At 42.5% G+C, this 22078-nt stretch overlaps 1 protein-coding gene across 1 annotated transcript in view; it reads right to left on the reverse strand.

Moving 5' to 3' along the window:
• LOC141100710 (uncharacterized) overlaps positions 1-22078 on the reverse strand; it is a 503724-nt gene that overhangs the window by 125513 nt on the left and 356133 nt on the right. The window contains exons 52-53 of the mRNA XM_073589357.1: positions 21679-21798; positions 2848-2973 (exon numbers count right to left, since the gene is read on the reverse strand). Coding sequence (XP_073445458.1) covers positions 2848-2973; positions 21679-21798 — 246 coding nt within the window. The remainder of the gene's footprint in view (positions 1-2847; positions 2974-21678; positions 21799-22078) is intronic.

Here is a 22078-nt window from a genome sequence, read left to right on the forward strand (position 1 = left end):
GCCACTTTGATGTCACCTTTTTTTTGTAACTTTGGTTTTCACCCTCGATTTTCTTCAGGGCAGGTGGAGCCTTCTGCCTGCCCAGGTGTTGACACTGTGGTGGAGAGAATGCACCAGATCTGGGACCAAGTAGTGGATAAGTTGTCTCTCTCCCAGGAAAAGGCCAAGCGGTTTTCCAACCGGCGTACGACCGTTGGTCCCCAGTTTAAGGTGGGTGATATGGTTTGGTTGTCATCAAAAAATATCGCTATGAAGGTGGCTTCTCCTAAGTTTAAGCCTAGATTTATTGGACCTTACAAGATTTTGGAGATTATTAATCCAGTCTCTTTTCGGTTGGCTCTTCCTGTCACATTTAAAATTCATAATGTGTTTCATAAGTCCTTGTTGAAGAGGTTTGTTGAACCAGTAGTTCCTGTGGTGGCACATCCTGACCCTATATTGGTTGAAGGTAACATGGAATATGAGGTAGAGAAGATACTGGATTCCCGTCTGGCTAGACGGAGACTCTAGTATTTGGTTAAGTGGAAGGGTTATGGTCAGGAGGATAATTCCTGGGTCTCTGCCTCTGATATTCATGCCGAAAGATTGGTGCGTGCCTTTCATCGGGCTCACCTGGATCGCCCTGGTGGCATGGATGAGGGTTCGGTGACCCCTCCTCAAGGGGGAGGTACTGTTGTGAGTTCATTTTTCCCTTCACCATTGAGGTCTGATGAACTCCCTCCTCTAGTGAAGGAAGGTAGTGAGACTGATTACCAAACACCTGGGCAGCTAGATGATGACTGGGTGGCTGGAATTGAGGACTGGATATAAGGCTGCCGACGCCCTTCTTCCTGGCTGGTGATTTTCCTGCTGGATTCTTGGAGACCAGTCTGATTCCTGCATCTCAAAGCTAAGTTTTTCTGCTCTGCTTTGTACTCTTCAGTTTTGTTTTTGTTTTGCCTTGTTTTTTGGGAGTTCTGCCATCCCCGGCCAGGGGTGAGCTGAATTCCTTTTTTGTCTCTGTTCTGTTGATATTTTGCTCTGTCTTCAGAATATACCTGTGTGCTGATATAGTCTTTTGAAGCCTAGCGACTTCAGGGCCTGTTTTTCCTATCAGTCGGTTGGCTCATTTTGATAGGGTTTTTGCGGATGGCAGACAGCAGCTTTCCGATCCTGTCCTATGTAGTTAGCTTGGGCCCCATCATTTGCTCAACCTATCTTTCTATCTGTGTTAGTGTTTTCATCTTGCTTCACCGTCATTATATGTTGGGGGCTGCCTATTGCTTTGGGGTCTGCTCTGGGGCAGTTTAGTTTTTCCCCTTTCTGCCTTTAGGCTATACAGTACTCCGGCTGTGATCGAGGGGTCTAGGGCACCGTAGGAACCCCCCACGGCTACTGCTAGTTGTTGTGGATAGGTTCAGGGGTCTGCAATCCGATAGCTGCCAACCTCTCTGGTTTTTCTGGACTTAGCTGGTATTTTGTTTTTTCCTCCTTCGGTGACTCATCATAACAGTGAGCACTTTGAACCCCCAAGTGCTTCACAGAAGTTTATAACGTAGAGCAGTGGAAATAAAAAAAATCACATTTTTTTCCACAAAAGTGATCTTTTTGCCCCCAAATTTTTATTTTTACAAGGGTAACAGGAGAAATATGACTCCAAAAGTTGTTGTGCAATTTGTCCAGAGTACGCTGATATCCCATATGTGGGAGTAAACCACTGCGATCGCCTTTCTGCGATCTTTGGGAGGCAGAATGAAGAAATCCACAAAAGGTGAAGAATTGGTTTTATTTTTTTACGCCTTTCCTCGTGCGGTATTAGTGATTAGGCGACTTTATTCCTGGGGTCGGTGCGATTACAGCGATACCAGATTTATATCCTTTTTTCACGTTTAGCTTCTGTCTCACACTAAAAGACCCTATTTTTTTGGAAGAATTTTTTGTAAAAAGTTTTTTCATTGCCGTATTTTGAGAGCTGTAATTTTTCCAAATTTTGGCCGACAGAGTCATGTGTTGGCTTGTTTTTTGCGGGACGAGCTGACATTTTTACTGGTACCATTTTCGGGCACATAACTTTTTTTTATCAATTTCTATTCCGATTTGTGTGGAGGCAGAATGAACAAAAACTTCCTAAATACATCCAGGACAAAGTGAGTGTGACATGCAGCATTATCCTCCCCAGCCACCACACCGGCAGATTTGAGCGCTGCTCACAGATGTATTCTCTGGTGCTCTGGTGCAATGTCTGTCTGCAGAAACCTACTTTGTACATTGACCGAATCCTCACAGTAAATAATGTAAAGTGCATATTTTTAATTGTATTCTTAAAAAAAATCAGTTTCTGAGCCCATCATTGGAAGGCAGTGCTCAGGTTTACAACAGGAAAGAAAGTTCTGCCCATTCAGTCATAAAATAAAACAAGATATGTATATATACACAAAGCGTTAATGGAGCTAGGTAAGGTAAAAGGCTGTCAACAGGCAAAAATACTGGCAAAATAATGGAGGTGATACTCATCTTTTCTTCAAGCGCTGTGTCCCCCCAGTGGTGAACAGTTTACAATGGTTGTAGATGTCACAGCGTTTATACTGTTATGTGAACACTGCAGCCAATCACTGGCCTCAGTAATACATCACTTGAGACCACTGAGGTCATTGATTGGCTGCAGATGTAAAGTGATGTTAATGGGCTGTGATGTCTCCAGCAGGAAGGGTCAGGAGGACACAGTGATGGAATGGAGGGTGAGAAAACATATATGGTAATTTCATTGATTCCCCATTATTGCAGCCTGTTGGCAGCTGTTTAGCTAGGACAACCTCTATAAGGGTTCATATCCATTACTTTCACTTATTCTGGATGTCATGTACTTACCTGTGTATCCAGGATTACATGTACAGATATAACTTCCCTCTTTGTTATTACAGGTGGCGGCAGCTGAACAGTTGTGCTTTCCTCCGAGTCCACATTCATCAATATCAGCACAATATGACCCATTACCTGATGACATCACAGAAAAAAATATTGTTGACAAATTGTATTTTCCACTTGTTAATTTGATAAGATCTTGTGAAAAAAACTTATCATAAAGCATCAATGGATGGTACTAAATAGGTAAAAAGCGCATAATGTATATAACAACCTCATTCATTCTTCATATACTGAATGTGACAACCTGGTTAGCTAGTGTAATAGTGATCAGTGGTGCACCTACAGTAGAAGGTCAATGGGTCTGACCTCTTCCGCAGAGATAATGCCAGTTTATTTTTAATAAGCATCAAGCTACAGAGTTGAAATTGGCCTTATGCAGACCAGTGGACATTTTCACTTACATATACATGCTTAAAATATTTAATATAGTAGTGGTGCTCAGGGATTAACGAACCAGAGCTGTAAAGTTGGAGGTTCGTTGCCGAACCTCGAACCCAGACTTTTTAGTGTATGTCCTGGTTCACCAGCCTAATAAAGCTTGTTGAAAGGCTGCAGCGCTCCCAATCAATGCACTTCTAGACCATGAGAACTTCCGTAGCCATCACAGCAATGCCAAGCATGGCTGTGATTGGCTGGTGCAGCACTTGACCCTGCCTGTATATACAATGGGTACGTAAAGTATTTAGACCCCTTTAAATTTTTCATTCTTTGTTTCAATGCAGCCATTTGGTAAATTCAAAAAAGTTTATTTTTTCTCTTTAATGTACATTTTGCACCCCATATTGATGCAAATAAAACAGAAATGTAGAATTTTTGTAAATTTATTAAAAAATAAAAACTGAAATATCACTTGGTCATAAGCATTCAGACTCTTTGTTCAGACACTCATATTTAAGTCACATGCTGTCCATTTCCTTGTGAGCCTCTTTGAGATGGTTCTGCCAATTTAATGCATTCCAGCTGTGTTTAATTAAACTGGTAGGACTTGATTTGGAAAGGCACACACCTGTCTATGTAAGACCTCACAGCTCAAAGTGTCTGTCAGACCAAATGAGAATCATGAGGTCAAAGGCACTGGCCAAGGAGCTCAGAGACAGAATTGTGGCAAGACACAGATCTGGCCAAGGTTACAAAAGAATTTCTGCAGTACCCAAGGTTCCTAAGAGCACAGTGACCTCCATAATCCTTAAATGGAAGAAGTTTGGGCCCACCAGAAGTCTTCCTAGACCAGGCCTTCCAGCAAAACTGAGCAATCGTGGGAGAAGATCGTTGGTGATAGAGGTAAAGAAGAACCCCAAGATCACTGTGGCTGACTTCCAGAGATGCAGTAGGAAGATGGGAGAAAGTTCCACAAAGTCAACTATAACTGCAGCCCTCCACCAGTCAGGCCTTTATGGCCCGACGAAAGCCTCTCCTCAAAGTGGCTTTGGAACAACTCTGTGACCATTCTTGACTGGCTCAGCCAGAGCCCTGTCCTAAACCCAATTAAGCATTTCTGGGGAGACCTGAAAATGGCTGTCCACAAACGTTCACCAGCCAACCTGACAGAACTGGAGAAGGAAGAATGGCAGAGGATCCCCAAATCTAGGTGTGAAAAACTTGTATCATTCCCAAGAAAACTCATGGTTGTACTAGCTCAAAAGGGTGCTTCAACCCAATACTGAGCAAAGAGTCTGAATACTTATGACCATGTGATATTTCAGTTTTTCTTTTTTAATAAATTTACAAAAATTTCTACATTTCTGTTTTTTTTCAGTCAAGATCGGGTACAGAGTATATACATTAATAAGAAAAAAATGAACTTTTTTGAATTTAACAAATGGCTTCAATGTAACAACGAGTGTATAATTTAAAGGGGTCTGAAAACTTTCCGCACCCACTGTATGCCGGATCATGTGTGCTGCTACTATTATGCTCTCTTTCGTGTAGAAATAGGATGCAGCTGGAGTGAGGGACAGATTCTGCAAAAAAGTTGCTTTCTGCACCCATATCTATGGGAGTACTGTGCTAAAAGTCGCTTAGTGTAGAATATGCCTTAGTGTACTCTGCATCCCCCTATCTATGGGAACAAGGCTGGCTCCAGGTTTTTGTAGACCCCGGGTGAAAGAGTCTCAGTGAGCTCTTTTAACACATACCACGATTCATGATGCACAGATACAGCAGAGAAATATAGGCATAGTACCATGCCAAAGATTTCACTTGCTTCTTACATTACATGAGTGATATCTATTGTAAATTCTACAATAGCTCAGAAACTGTATAGTCCTCCATACAGTATTATAGGCACTACATAATGCTCCACGCAGAATAATGAGCCCCATATATTGCTCCATACTGAATAAAGCGCCCCATATATAGTTCCATACAGTATAATGATCCCTATACAGTATATTGTTCCATACAGTATAATGGTCCATATATTGAGCCCCATATATTGCGCCATACAGTATAGTGAGCCCCATATATTGCTCCATAAATAATAATGAGCCACATATAATGCTCCATACAGTATATGATGGGACCCATATATTGCACAATACAGAATGGGCCCCATATAACGGTCCATACAGAATAGGCCCCATATGCAGCTCCATATAGTATATGATGGGCCCCACATAATGCTCCAGTATAAATTGCTCCAAACAGAATGGCCCTATATAATGCTCCATATATAATGGGCCCCAAATGATGAACCATACATAATGGGCCACAAATGATGCTCCTGGTGAACAAATGTCTGAAGGAGCCACATCTCACCACCACATTTGACGTCAATATTACATTAGCGGGATCACATGGTACTGTCTCCCCACTTGTACCAATGTGACATTCCGCACCCAGTAGGGACAAGTAAGCTCAGCTTGGCACAGTTTTACACAGACCCCCATCCACACGGGCCCAGGGAGTGAGAGAAGGTGGACCATGCAGTCACTGACGTGGCACCAAATACTCCCACAACCCAGACAGGCTGAGAGGCCCCTTTCACTAGCCCCAGTGAAACAGAGCCTTATCCAATTGGTAGGACTGTCACCAGCTCCTTGTTCAACATACACCTGGTCCAATAACACGGTTATATCAGGCCAGAAGTCAGTCCCAGTAGCGTGTGATTAGGCCGAGAAATGGAAGTGTGGATTTGTGGATCGAGATAAAAAAGCAGCCAAAGGTTAAACAATATATTTAATCACCTAAAGGGCGCACTTGGCAATACCATACAGTGGGGGAAATAAGTATTTGATCCCTTGCTGATTTTGAAAGTTTGCCCACTGACAAAGACATGAACAGTCTATAATTTTAAGGGTAGGTTAATTTTAACATTGAGAGATAGAACAACAAAAATAAAATCCAGGAAATTACAGTGTATAAATTATATACATTTGTTTGCATTTTGCAGTGAGAAATAAGTATTTGATCCCTCTGCCAAACAAGGCTTAATACTTGGTGGCAAAACACAGCAGTCAGACATTTTTTGTAGTTGATGATGAGGTTTGCGCACATGTCAGGAGGAATTTTGGTCCATTCCTCTTTGCAGATTATCTTTAAATCATTAAGATTTTGAGGCTGTCACTTGGCAACTCGGAGCTTCAACTCCCTCCATAAGTTTTCTATGGGATCAAACCCTCTGTGCCATCGACGTACTATTCAGTCCATGTGACCTGGGCCTGTCTGACCATGGACAGAATAGTAAGTCATGTCCTTTAATGCGACACTGCAACTGATGTCGCGGTGATCACATTAAAATTCTGGTGCCATCTTACCTCAGGGAAGATGGTGTTGGCATCACGGGGTGGAGTCCCTGCCCACCCACCTTCATGATCACTGTGATTGGCTATTTAATTCTGAACAGCCAATCACAGCCTCTCTCATTGTTTCAGCCAATCAGATTAGCTGAAACAGTGATGTCCCAGCCTAAGATCGAGTACCGATCGTGCCAATCCTAGGGAATAGCCACGGTGTTACCGCGCTGTGCCCTGCATGGACTGGCCTAGGATCGGTGCTGTAAAAGCACCGATCCTTGGGCCAGTGCCTAGGAAAGGCTTGCAGCTGCTGATTGGTGCAATCGATATAATCATCAATTGCGCAATTCACACGGCACAGCTTCGGTGTGACTGCGCTGTGCCCGGCTGGTGACCTGCTGGTGACCTGCCTAGGATCGGAGCTGTGAGCTCCGATCCTAGGCTGGTGCCTAGCCACACTGGCATCACAGCACCAGCTCTGATTGGTGGGATTGATGTGATCATCGATCCCACCAATGACAGGTCACAGCAGCGGTATGACCGCTCTGTGACCTGTCTTTGATCTGTCTGTGACAATACTGCAGGTCTTCACACTAGCTGAGGATTCCTGCAGAGCAGTCACACACCTAGATCTCCTGCTGTGCTGGGACTTGTGGTGCCATAGAAGCCTGTGACACCACAATCCCTGCTGAAGACAGAAGAAAGAAGAGAGACTACACAGTAAGTGTTCTGATCCCTGGCCGATCTCTCTTCATCCACCCCAATCCCCCCATCCTTCCTTCCCCTTTCCTTTCCTCCTCTTTTTACCCTCCACCTCCCCCCTTTGCGCCACCTCCGTGCGCACATTTAGCAGCCACCGAGTATTGATTGGTGACGCAGTTCACCGATCAACACTCATGCTCGCTTTTCTTTCTCACCCCCTTTGCTCCACCTCCATTCGCACATCCAGCAACCGCTGAACTTTGATAAGTGACACCGTTTACTTATCAGAGCTTGTGCCTGTTGTTCTCCATTTTTATTTTTAACCCCCTTGCGCCACCCCCGTGTGCACATCCAGCAGCGGCCAAACTTTGATAAGTGATGCAGTTCACTTTTCAGAGCTTATGCCTGCTGTTTTCTATTTTTCTTTTTCACCCCCCTTGCGCCACCCCCATGCACACATCCAGCAGCTACCGCACTTTGATAAGTGAAACAGTTTACTTATCGGAGCTCGTGCCTGCTGTTTTAGACACTTTTATTTTAGCCACCTCCATGTGCACATCCAGCAGCCACCGAACTTTGATAAGTGAAACAGTTCACTTATCAGAGGTCATGCCTGCTGATTTAGACACTTTTATTTTAGCCACCTCTGTGCGCACATCCAGCAGCTGCCAAAATTTGATTAGTGAAACAGTTCACTTATCAGAGCTTGTGCCTGCTGTTTTACACTTTTCTTTTCACAGACATTTTTTTCTCCCTTGTTCTTTTTTCTTTTAGCTTTTTCTTTTCAGACACGTTTGCACCAAGCACTATCCCCCCACATACAAACAGTTAAAAATAAAGTACTTGATGCAAGCACCATATTTCATAAAAAAAAGTTCTGCCCATCACGTTTGTCCCAACAGAGCGATTCACTGGAGGAGGCATATGCTTTCCTAGCCACCGACTCTGATAGCGAGGGAGAGGATCCCACATTTCTTTATTTCTCGGATTCTTCATCCTCATCCTATCCACTTCCTCCTCCTTATCTTCCTCCTCAGATCTTGCGGAACCGCCATGCAGACGTTCCAGGACAGAAGATGAGGCAGTGTCCACCATTCCAGAAGATGAAGATGAACCAGAGCACCCCATTACGAACCCCATATGGACCTCGCCCCTGAAAATTACGAGCCACTGATTCCTGATTTTGTGGCAGAATCAGGAATCAAGTTTGACACCAGCGGCCTCACAGAAATAGACTTTTTCAAAGTCTTTTTCTCTGAGGATTTTGTTAACCTCACGGTGGGCCAAACTAATTTATATGCTCAGCAATTTTTGGAACAAAGCCCCAGTTCATCATTTTCTAACTGGTCTCCTATAGACTCAGTTGAAATGATGGAGTTTTGGAGCCTGGTCTGTCACATGGGGATCCTGAAGAAGCCAGAAATTTGGCAATATTGAAGTGCTGATATTTTATATAAAACTCTAGTGTTCCAAATGGTCATGGCCTGGTCGCGTTTTGAGGCCATCCACAAATTCCTGCATTATAAAGAAAATGCACAGTGTCCCCCACGAAATGACCCCAACTTTGACCGTCTGTTAAAAGTTTGGCCGGTCATCGAACACTTCAACAAAAAGTTTGCTGAAGTGTACGTGCCCCAAAGGGACATCTGCGTAGATTCCTTAGTTCAATTTAAGGGAAGGCTCGGATTCCATCAATACCTGCCCATCAAGAGGGGCAGGTACGGAATTAAACTCTACAAACTGTGTGAGAGTACCTCAGGGTACACCCACAGATTTAGAGTTTAGGAAGGAAAGGACACCAGGATTGAACCCCCTGAATGTCCTCCTGTCCTGGGAGTAAGTGGGGAAATTGTGTGGCATTTTGTGCATCCACTGCTGGATAAAGGTTATCATCTCTACACCAATAACTTTTAGACCAGCATCCCAATCTCCAAATCCATCTCTGCGCGAGGTACCGCAGCCTGTGGTACTGTCCACAAAAATCAGAGAGGCCTCCTGAAAGTGCTACTTGGGCAGATGCTCAAAAGGGGTGACAGCGGAGCCCAATGGTAGTGACCACATGCTGGTGGTCAAGTACAAGGACAAGAGGGATGTCCTTCTCTTGACCACCATACATGGTGATGGCAGTGTCCTCAGCACTGTATGAGGTACCTCTACACAGGTCAGCAAACCGGACTGTGTACTGGGGAACAAAAAAAACATGGGGGCATTGATCTCTCTAATCAACTCTCCAACCATACAGTGCTTTGAGAAAGGCCAAGGTGTGGTACAAAAAGCTGGCCGTGCACATTGTACAAAAGGGCAATGCTCAATGTTTTCCTGCTGTCATGATGTGCAGGCCACACTGATACGTCGTACCTTCAGTTCCAGGAGGTAGTGGTTAAGGCCCTGAAATTTGGCACTCAGAAAGGAGCGGGCCCCAGTATTTCCGGAACTGAAGGTGCTTGTATCGTATCAGGTCAGCATTTCCCGGGGGGTGGTCCCGCAAAACTGGAAAAAGAGGTAAGTCGCAAAAAAGGTGCCGAGTGTGTTACAAAAGGGGAATACGCAAGGACACCATTTATCAATGCGACACCTGCCCCGAAAAACCTGGCCTGTGTATGAAAAATTACTTCAAACTGTTCCACACTTCCATGCCCTTCTAATTTACTTAAATTTACTTAACAGGAAACAGTAGGTTAGTTCCAAAAGGGGGCACATCTAGATAAGTTCATTGGGGGTCTACTTTCCAAAAAGGGGGCACTTGTTGGTCATAGCCACTGTTTAGGCACATCTAGATAAGTTCATTGGGGGTCTAGTTTCCAAAAGGGGGCACTTGTTGGACATTGCCACTGTTTAAGCACATCTAGATAAGTTCCTTGGGGGTCTAGTTTCCAAAATGATGTCACTTGTGTTTTTTTTTTATTTACTGTTTAGGCACATCAGGGGCTCTGTAAATGGAACATGACGCCCGCAGACCATTCCATCAAAGTCTGCATTCCAAAATGTCACTACTTTCTTTCCGAGCCCTGACGTGTGCCCAAACAGTATTTTTTCCCACATATGGGGCATCAGCATACTCAGGACAAATTAAACAACAACTTTTGGGATCCAATTTCTCCTGTTACCCTTGAGAAAATTAAAAATTGGGGACTAAAAGATCATTTTTGTGGAAAAAAAATGTTTATTTTATTTTACGCCTTATAAACTTGGGGTGTCAAAGTGCTCACCACACATCTAGATAAGTTCATTAAGGGGTCTAGTTTCCAAAATGGGGCCATTTGTGGGGGTTTCCACTGTTTAGGCACAACAGGGGCTCTCCAAACGTGACATGGCGTCCGATCTCAATTCCAGCCAATTTTGGTTAGAAAAAGTCAAAAGGCGCTCCTTCCCTTCCGAGCCCTGCCATGCGCCCAAACAATGGTTCCCCCCACATATGGGGTATCAGCGTACTCAGGATAAATTGCACAACAATTTTATCTGTCCATTTTCTCCTTTTACCCCTGTGAAAATAAAAAAATGTTGCTAAAAGATCATTTTTGTGACTAAAAAGTTAAACATTCATTTTTTCCTTCCACGTTGCCTCTGCTCCTGTGAAACACCTGAAGGGTTAATAAACCTCTTGAATGTGGCTTTGATCAGCTTGAGGGGTGCAGTTTTTAGAATGGTGCCACTTTTGGGTATTTCCAGCCATATAGACCCCTCAAAGTGACTTCAAATGAGAGGTGGTCCCTAAAAAAATGGTATTGTAAATTTTGCTGTGTAAATGAGAAAGTGCTTGTCAACTTTTAACCCTTATAACTTCCTAACAAAAAGAAAATTGTTTCCAATATTGTGCTGATGTAAAGTAGACTGTTGTGAGTTCATTTTCCCCTTCACCATTGAGGTCTGTGCAGGATGATGATGACTGGGTGACTGGAATTACTGACTGGATATAAGGCAGCCGACGCCCTTCTGCCTTGCTGGTGATCTCTCTGAGGGATTCTAGGAGACCAGTCTGATTCCTGCTCCTCAAAAGCTAAGTTTTCTGCTCTACTTTTTGCATTTGTGTTTTGGTTTTGTTTTGCATTGTTTTCCTTGATTTCTGCCATTCCCTGCTGGGGTGAGCTGAATTCCTTTTTGCTCTGTCTTCAGAAAATACCTGAGTACTGATATAGTCTTTTTGAAACCTAGCTTCTTCAGGGCTTTTTTCCCTATCAGCTGTTGGCTCTTGTTTTGATAGGGTTTTGGCGGATTACAGACAGCAGCTTTTCTATCCTGTCCTATCTATTTAGCTTGGGCCCCATCAATTGCTCAGCCTATCTTTCTATCTGTGTGAGCGTTTTTTCATCTTGCTTCACCGTCATTATATTGGGGGCTGCCTATTGCTTTGGGGTCTGCTCTGGGGCAGTTTAGATTTCCCTTTCTGTCTTTAGGCTATGTAGTTCTCCGGCTGTGATCGAGGGGTCTAGGGCTCCGTAGGAACCCCCCACGGCTACTGCTAGTTGTTGTTGATAGGTTCAGGGGTCTGCAATCCGATAGCTGCCAACTTCTCTGGTTTTCTGGACTTAGCTAGTATTTCTGCTTTTGCCTCCTACGGTTACTCATTCATAACAGTAGACATGTGGGAAATGTTATTTATTAACTATTTTGTGTGACATATTTCTCTGTTTTAAGGGCATAAAAAGTTTGAAAATTGCAAAATTTTCGCCATATTTCGCTTTTTTCATAAATAAACAGAAGTCATATTGAAGAAATTTTACCAGTAAAGTGAAGGGCAATACATCCAAAAAAAATTCTCAGAATCGCCAAGATCCATTGGAAGGGTTACAGAGTTATTTCCTCATAAAGGGACAGTGGTCAGAATTCTAAAAATTGGCCCGGTCATTAACGTGCAAACCACCCTTGGCGGTAAAGAGGTTAAGGTCTGGAGACTGACTAGGCCACTCCATGACCTTAATATGCTTCCTTTTGAGCCACTCCTTTGTTGGCTGTATGTTTGGGTCATTATTTTGCTCGAAGACCCAGCCACGACCCATTTTTAATGTCCTAGCGGAGGGAAGGCGGTTGTCCCTCAGGATTTTACGGTACATGGCTCCATTCATTCTCCCATTGATGCGGTGAAGAAGTCCTGTGCCCTTAGCAGAGAAACACCCTAAAACAATGTTTCCATCCCCATGCTTGACAGTTTGGAAGATGTTCTTTGGGTCATAGGCAACATTTGTCTTCCTGCAAACACGGCGAGTTGAGTTAATGCCAAAGACCTTAATTTTTGTCTCATCTGACCACAGCACCATCTCCCAATCACTCATAGAATCATCCAGGTGTTCACTGACAAACTTCACATGGGCCTGCACATGTGCCTTCTTGAGCACTGGGACCTTGCGGGCACTGCAGGATTTTAAACCTTTATGGCATAACGTGTTACCAATGGTTTTCTTGGTGACTGTGGTCCCAGCTGCCTTGAGATCATTAACAAGTTCCCCCATGTAGTTTTAGGTTGTTATCTCACCTTACTCATGATCAACAATACCCCACATGGTGAGATTTTGCATGATGCCCCAGATCGATGTTGTTTCAGTCATTTTGTATTTCTTCCATTGTTTTACTATTGCACCAATAGTTGTCTCCTTCTCACCCAGTGTCTTATATATGGTTTTGTAGCCCATTCCAGCTTTTGGCAGGTCTATGATCTTGTCCTTGACATCCTTTGAAAGCTCTTTGCTCTTGCCCATGTTGTAGAGGTTAGAGTCTGACTGATAAATTGAGTCTGTGGACAGGAGTCTTTTATAATGGTCACTAGGTAAGACAGCTGTCTTTTATGCAGGTAACGAGTTGATTAGAAGTATCTAACTGGTCTGTATTTTTTATTCTTGATAGTCTATCTTTTAATGTTAAAATTAACCTACCCTTAAAATTATAGACTCTTCATGTCTTTGTCAGTGGGCAAACTTAAAAAAATCAACAAAGGGTCAAATACTTATTTCCCCCATTGTATATATACACAATGATTATACATACTGTATATAATGTCAGATATGTATAGGGTATAAACAGAACATATAGTCAGTTACCGGTTAGATGAAAGGCCTGCCACATGGAGACTTGTCCTCACACAATGTCCTTGTGACCTCCCAGAGAAAAAGCCTGGGGATATGTTGCAAACAAGAATTTAACCCTGTGGGTCACTCCCCCTCCTTCTCTCTGGGCTGAACCTAAATCTCTACCCGTGGAAGTTTGGAGATAAATTTCCCCAAACCTTTGAAAGATCATAACTCCTTTCTGTGCAGTCACAGAGCAACGATTCTGGCACCATTGGATCCCTGCTACTCATAGAGATGAAACACAATTTTGCTGCCTAGCTGCTACTGGCTGTTGTATGTATCTCCCTTCCCGTGCATGTTAGAATGACTTGAGACCCAGATAGACTTTTGCCCTGGTCTCGGGATCTCAGGAATATATATGATGTACAGCTAGGATGTATAGTATTTCCATAACTCCTTTGTGAATTTCTATCTGGCTGAACAAAGGCTTGGATCCACAGGCGGTCTTCATGTAAAAGGTTGAATACCAGCCCCAAAAGGGTGGGAATCTTTTTGTTTGAGGCTGGCCAGGTGTCATGCTATCACAACCCATGCTGAAAGGTTTTTTTTTTATAATTCCAGGCCCAATAGTATACAGATGATTGACATGGAATTATATCTCCAATATTCTTCACACCTCTTTTAGAGGGTGCTAGGGGGCAGCATTTTCAGGTGTTCCCCTGTGCGCCTGTCTGCAACTTTCCCTTGGCAGTACAACCCATCGGCATTGCCATGGTCACGGCCCTTCTTGTGACGAATGGCGAAGTGGTACTACTGGAGTGCAAGGCTCTAGTTTAACAAACTCCCATTCATTCCAGATACGGTATGAAAACAGCTGAGGGGTTTGTGGTCCATTTTCACTGTGAATTGGCATCCACTCAAGTATGGCTGCAAACTCTGCAGGGCTCACACAATTGCCAGACATTCCTTCTCCATCGTTGAGTAGGCCACCTCCCTCGGCAGCAGCTTCCGGCTTAGGTCAAAATGGGTAGTTTATGGCCCATAGTGTCCGCGTGGCTGAGCACAGCACCAAGGCCAAAGTCACTGTTGTTGGTCTGCATTACAATGGGCCGTGTAAAGTCAGCTGCCTGTAGTACTGGGAATCTGGAATGGGCAGTCTTCAGTGCTCAGAAACCGTCTCAGTCATTGGTCCAATCGACTAAAGCAACTTCTTTCTGTTGAGGTCCATCAAGGGCTTTGCCAGGCCACTATAGTTAGGGACGAAGCTCCTATAGTACCCGACAGTGCCCAAGAAGGACATCACCTGTTTCTTGATCATTGAAGTAGTCCAGGATGCGATAGCATCCACCTTCCAAGACCCCAGCTTTAGAGTCCCCTTCCTACCCAATGCCCCAGGTAGGGGACCTGCCATCTTGGAGAAGGCATTTTTTTATGAATTTATTTATAGCACCAATTAACTGAAATATATGCGCTATGCTCTGTGGATAAAATTTTAAGAAGATTCTTTAGGGGTATAGAGGTATTGTGACCCATGATCTGTGGGTGAAATGTGCAAGCTGCTTTTATGGGGCTATTTTGCAACAAACTGTGGAGTAACACTGACAACTTTGATGAATCTTAGTACAGATGAATGTAAAAAACATGAATTGATCAATGAAGAAATGGAAGAAACCAGCAGCAAGTCTTACAATTTATAAAGCAATAATCCGTGACTAGATACCTGTCATATGCTATTTCTACTGCCACACCTCACCGTTGACGAATTGCAGATAAGAGCGATATTATTGTAGAATATAGAAAGGATTTCAATCAATCCTGAATTTTTTTTTGCCTTGTACGTGGCAGTTACAAACTGTGGAGTAATGCAAGTATTGCTGCCAGCTTTAATGAATTTATGAGAACAGATGAATGTAAAAAAACATGAATCAGTCAATGAGTGCATGGAAAAAAACAGCAGCAAGGCTTGCAATTTATATGGCAATAATCCCTGACTAGATGTCTCTCTTAAACTATACCTACTGCCACACCTCACCCTACACAAATTGCAGATAAGAACTGTATTTTTATGACAGAATAGAATGCACTTGAATGAGCCCTGAAAAAAAGTGATTAGTTTAATATAGCAACATCAAGGACTGTTATTTCATCAATCCTGCTGGGAAATATAGTGAAACATTTTGCACCTACTCAGCCTGATAAGGATCATCTGTACTTATTGTACAAACACTCCTATCCGGGCAATTAAATCTTCTATGCAGTGTGAGAACTCCCCATGTGACAACCACCAGAGAGCCCACGACAAGGCATAGAATCATATACCACTAGAACCTATCAGCTCTTTTGGTTTCAAAACATTTTCCCTCAAATAGAAGGTGGATCCACATGAAATATTTTTTCCCATTACTAAGGGGTGGGTCTCCTACTCTGGTAAAGCGTGCGCACTAAGTGCAATGGATGCCAAAAATTAAGAGGCACTCCAATACCTTTTTGAAGAGATGTAGTGGAGGGCTGAAAAACATTTACCCCTGGGGGATATATATATATATATATATATATATATAGAAAAAAATTGAAAAACCAGCACAAAATAGAAAAAGGATTTGGGTGCAGGCCCTCCAGGTACATACCAAACCTCCAAAAAGTCCATCAAAAAAGAAAGCAGCACAACATAGTAGTTTTCAATAAAGTGCTTTTTTAATAGCCCATATGGCTATGTTCCCATGCAGCAATGTTTCGGTTCAATGGGTGTGAACCTTTTTAATGCTTGAAATATATAGTTTGATATAGGCCTCTAAAAATTGTTAATATGAGCATCATAAACACCCTTAAAAAGTGAGGGTAGCGTGATCACAATGTTGATATGTTGTTGAAGGAGAAGAAGGAGAACTAGATGAAAAAAGACTAAATTCTGAAACGTATACATATGTTTGGGGGAGGAAGGGGTGCATGCGAATAGAGCAGGAAAAAACCCACAAGATTTGAGTTTTAATCCAGTCCTTGTTAATTTTGATGAAAATCTGCCTGTCAGCATTTTCAGTTGACAGGCAGATGCGCCTATCAGCTATAATACTCCCAGCAGCACTAAAATCTCTCTCTGATAAAATGCTAGCGGCTGGGCAGGTTCACCTGTTCCATCCCAGGGTTCAACTGAGTTTTGGCTTCCACAATGTTCATCAAGTGTGTTGTCAGGGAAATGTAGCGTCCCTGACCACAAGCACTTGTCCAGGTGTCCGTGGTTACGTGGACCTTCCCAGCCACAGCATTGGTCAGGGCACGGTTGATGCTATGTGGATACGCAATTGTGTAAGGCGGGGACGGCACACTGGAAGAAATGGTGGCTTGGGATTGAGGGATGGCCGCCAACATGAGGTTGCGGCAAGTTCCATATTTATAAGCCTAAATGACAACATTTCCAGAGCAAGCAGCAGCTGTTTAGCATTGTAGCTTGCATTCCAAAAACTGGTGTAAGGACAACTGAGTGCTGCATCGGGACAAGGGCATGGTTGCTGACTGTGGTTGCAAGTGTGCAATGACAGGTGCAGGTTGGGAGGCATCTTTGCCTACATCATGGACAAGAAATTGGTGTGCTCATACAACAGGGGAAGAGGCAGTGGTGTCAACCACAGAAACTGTTTCTTGACCCTGCCATTTGGGTACTTTTCGTGCATGTGACTATTCTGGTGGTGGTTACACTAGTAGTTGTGCTGCCCCTGCTGATGCTTGATGGCAGATGTTGCAAATGGCATTTTTTGGGTTAACTGGACTGCACTTCAAAAAAATGCCAGACTCATGAACACCTAAACCTTGGCTTGGCAACTTCACCCGTGTTGGTGCTCTGGGATCAGTGGCCCATCTTGTGTCTCTGCACTGCTGTCCTTTCTCTGCATCTCACCTTCCCAGGTTGGGTCAATGACTTCACCGTCCACCACTTCGTCTTCCACTTTCCCACTCCTGGTCCTTTGACTGACTTGCTGATGTAACAACACTACTTTCTGGCAATTGTGTCTCATTATCATCCTGCTTTTGCAACAGTAATTGCATTTTCCCACTGTTACCTTCTTGTGAGCATGGTTGCTCAAATATTTAAGCATTGCTACATGCAGGCTCCTTATGATGAGAGGCTGGAGAAGTTGGGCTTGTTTAGCATAGAATAAAGACGCCTGAGAGGAGATCTGATTTATGTGTATAAATATATGTGTGATCAGTACAGAGGACTTGCACATGAGTTATTCCTTCTAAAGACCATACTAAGAACCAGGGTGTGCTTCTTACTGGTGGAAGAAATGCAATTCTGGCAGCTACATAGGAAAAGGTTCTTTACAGTAATAGCAGTCTGGATGATTTCCTTTATACACATAACATTGTGGGTTATAGTTAAATTATTGAAAAAATGTACAATTGTGGAGAATGATTGAACTTGATGGACATACAGTAAATCTTTTTTCAACCTATGCAACTATGTAACTATGTCCCAGTTGGAACTGGCAGGGCGAGAAGCCAGAATCCATAAATGGAAATGTGAACAGCTCTTCGGAGCATCCAAGTGTGGGATCACTTGTCCTCGAGAACTCGGCAATGTGGAAGGAAGAAGGAGTATGTGGTCCAGAATCACGGCTACTGAGACTGGATGGTATGGTTAGACAGTGTGGTGCTCGCAAAGTGACTGGAAGCATTGTCTGCTATCCATCCAATAACCTTTTCACACAGTTCTAGCCTCAAGAATCGTGTTCTGCTCTCCCCTACAAAGTAGGACAGGAAGCTAGATCAACATGATGTGTGTTTGTTGTGCTCCTGGGCAGGTACAGTTTTACCTTGCCCACGTACTCGGTCTCTGCACTCACCATCAGCATCATATCCACTTCCCTGTCCCTTAACAAGCGCTTTGCCAATTTTAAATTACGTATGATATATCCCTGTTGGGAAAACGATGCAGACAGTATTACAATGCCAGAAAAATTTGCCCACTACAGATGGACGTATAAGACTGTAGTATCAATATAGCAGTGCTACTAGAAACCAAAGGGTATTTTTTGTGTGTTTTCAACTCTAGCACATCAAATGCTGTATAAAATGTCACTGCTGAAAAAAATTGCAATATTACAAAACCAGCAAAATGTGCTGACTTCAAGTGGACATATAAGACTGCAATATTAATATAGCAATGCAATTTTTTTTAACAACGATTTTTTTGAGGGGCTTTTGAGGCCCAACTCTAGCATTATAAATGTCATTATAAAATGTCACATCTCCAAAAAAAGGCTGTATTACAATGCCAGGAAAATTTGCACACCTAAGACGGACATATCAGATTGCAGTTTAAATATAGCAATGCAATTGTTTAATCACTTTCTTGTTTTGTGGGTTTTGAGGCCCAATTGTAGGATGCTAAATGGCATATAAAATTTTACAGCCTCAAAAAAAAGTTGTATTACAATGCCAGGCAAATATTCACACGTCAGTCGGATTTATCAGACTGCAGTATAAATGTAGCAATGCAATTTTTTTAACAATTTATTTTTGGGGGGGTTGAGGCCCAACTGTAGCACCTTAAATGCCATATAAAATTTCACTGCTCAAAAAATTGCAGTATTACAATGTCAGATATATTTATCCGATTGAGATGGATGTATCAGACAGCAGTATCAATATAGCAATGCTATTGAGGTCCATACAGGTCTGGCTGCATGCTTTTGACGCAAAACTGCTGCAGTAAAAATGATGTATAATATTTCACTGCCCTGAACAATTTTCAGGATTAAGAACAAAAAGAATAGTATTACCGTATTCCTGAAAAAAGATTTTGGTGTCAGTTGCAGGCTGCAGCATTAAGTACTTTCAATTCACCCAATCCTATCATACACGATCTCTTCAGCACAACCTCTTCCTAAGAGCTCATGCCCACTTGCAATGAAATCGGATGAATGCAATGCTATTCTATCATTGTGCGTTCATCTGTGATTTTTTTTCCAGCTCGGATCTGATCAGAAACGCTATTGGTATGATGTGTCTTTTCTGAAATGCTTTGTTATTTCTACACCAGAAGTAATGGGACATACACCTTCCAAAAAGTTAAACTTTTGTCTCATCAATCCACAGAGTATTCTCCCAAAAGTCTTGGGGATCATCAAGATGTGTTTTGGCAAAGCTGAGACAAGCCTTTATGTTATTATTGCTCAGCAGTGGTTTTCGTCTTGGAACTCTGCCATGCAGGCCACTTTTGCTGGAGTCCCAAAGCTTCAGGAATGCCTTTCTAACCGTTTCCAGACCGATAGATCTAAATTACTTTGTATATCATTTGTTCCAGAATTACTTTGGATCGCAGCATGATGTCTAGCTTTTGAGGAACCTTTGGTCTACTTAACTTTTATTCCTTGAATGAGAACAGGTGTGGCAATAATCAGGCCTTCGTGTGGCTAGGGAATTGGAACACTGGGTGCTTCCCCTTTTAGAAACAGGAGTATGTCTGTGTGTATTGTTTTATTTCTTTTGGGAGGCAGGGTTATATGGAAAATATAACTTACTGTCTCTTCCACTTACCAGACCAAATGGCAGAAACATTTCCAGACCCCATTCTTCTTGTTTTACTGAGCAATGGTACATTTGATATATTGCTTTACTGCTTACCCTGTTTAGGGTAATTTTATGTATCATTGCATCCTTTTTCTGCAAAGCTGGAGTCACACATAGCGACTTACCAGCGATCCTGACAACAATATCAACGTGTCAGGATCGCTGGTAAGTCACTATGTGATCACTGGTGAGCTGTCACACAGACAGCTTCACCAGCGATTAGCACAGCGATGCTGAGTGCGCGGCATCGCTGTGTTCGTTAGCGCTGATGCCATCCCTGTAAAAAAATAGAATGAAAATAAAAAATGTTGTTATTCTCACCTTCCGACGTCCCGCGCAGCCATCCCGCCTCTCTCCATGCTCCCGGTCCCAGTGATCCTTTGCGAGAATGACCCTGAGAATGTCACAGTCTCGCAGGAGCGCGACGTCTCACGGTTATTCGTGCAAAGGATCACTGGGACCGGGAGCGTGGAGAGAGGCGGGATGGCTGAGCGGGACGTCGGAAGGTGAGAATAACAATATTTTTTATTTTTTTATTATTTTTTACAGCTGATCGCTGGTCTCCCGCCTGTTACATGCAGCGATGCGTGCTGACCAGCGGGAGATCAGCGACGAAAAAAAAAGTCCAGAGGTTTCTTGCAGCGATCTGCGATACCGGCAGGGGGGCCGGTCACTGATCACTGTCACACACAGTGATCTCGTTGGTGAGATCACTTTTGTGTCACAAAAGTTGTGACTCAGCAGCGATCTCGCTAGCGAGATTGCTATGTGTGACTCCAGCTTAACCTTTGTTTGTACTTATGTTATAATGTCATTTAAAAGAAAAAAAACATTGCCATTTTTAGAAATAATCTTTTAGATCAAAGGTGGGCAATCCTTCAGTCATGGTTCCTTAGAAATTTCCTCCACAAGGTTTTTTTCCTTTCCTGAGTGTTGAAGGATGATTCTTGGTGAGTTTAGAGTTTAGTGTCTTTTTTTAATATGTTTTGGCATAATTTTATAAAAAATAAATAAAAAGTCAGAATGAAAGTCAATTTAAATCAAATCAGATTCTCTATTATTGTCACAGCTGTGATGTTGCTGTTGGGAAGTAAGGTTGAAGTGGACAACAAATTATGGTGGACCAATTTTAATTAATAGAAGCTATTACACAATGATGAGGAATAGTCTGAGCTTTGGTGGCCAGATTGAAGAATCTAATAACTGTAACATCATCCAGAGGCAATTTAGCTGTTAGGCATGGGAATGAAAATCTTTGGTACGGTTATTGGTGCCCTTGAAGTGGATTTGGTTTGTTTCTGTGGCATGTCAGTGCGTGCTTCCCCTAGACTGCTGCATGGCAAACAGCTGGAGAGTTTCACGGTATCTGTGAATCTCAGAATATTCTTGCCTAATATTTCACCAAACTCTTACTATACTCATGTGATTTTAAATAAAGTTTAGGCTATTTGATTTCAAAATAAGTTTTGTATATTTTATTTTACTAGCTATGCAGCTTGAGTCATTTGCTAATGAATGAGGGTCCATTTCATATCCAAAATTTTTGAAAAGATATGCTGCACAAACAGCTAATATAATTGTGACCAAATGTTAGCGAGAAGACCATAGATGATGTCAATAGATTTATATTTAAAATAAAAAAAAGCACATTTTGTATACATTTGAATTTCCTATGATTTCCGCCATTGTTATCAGAGAGTTATAAAATATAGTTGGAGTCCAGTGAATGGTTATATAGAAAGACATCTCTAGTGATAAGTGATTACCTTGGTATCCATCATTACATATACATAAGGAGTTTCCTGTTATATTCCTACAAGTTGCATTAGGAGAACAATTGCTATCATCCGTACATGATGTTAGTGCCTCACAGTCATATCCATCACCTATGAAAAGAATATAATGTAAAGAATGAGATATAATGCTAAATAATGCTCAAAATTAAGATTTATTAGAATATCCATAAACTACAACCCCTAATGTCACAAAATATTGAACACATAGAACATACATCAGAAGTTACAAGTTAGACATTTTTTACATTTCATTTGAAAACATTTCGGTAACACATTTATAAATTGATTTCAGAAACTTATCTCAGAAAAGTTGGGGCAGGGCCATGTCTACATTGTTTAGCATCCCCTCTTCTTCTTACAACAGTCTGTA

This window comes from Dendrobates tinctorius, unplaced genomic scaffold (assembly GCF_039654945.1).
Source record: "Dendrobates tinctorius isolate UK_male_01 unplaced genomic scaffold, ASM3965494v1 ptg000107l, whole genome shotgun sequence".
NCBI lineage: Eukaryota > Metazoa > Chordata > Amphibia > Anura > Dendrobatidae > Dendrobates > Dendrobates tinctorius.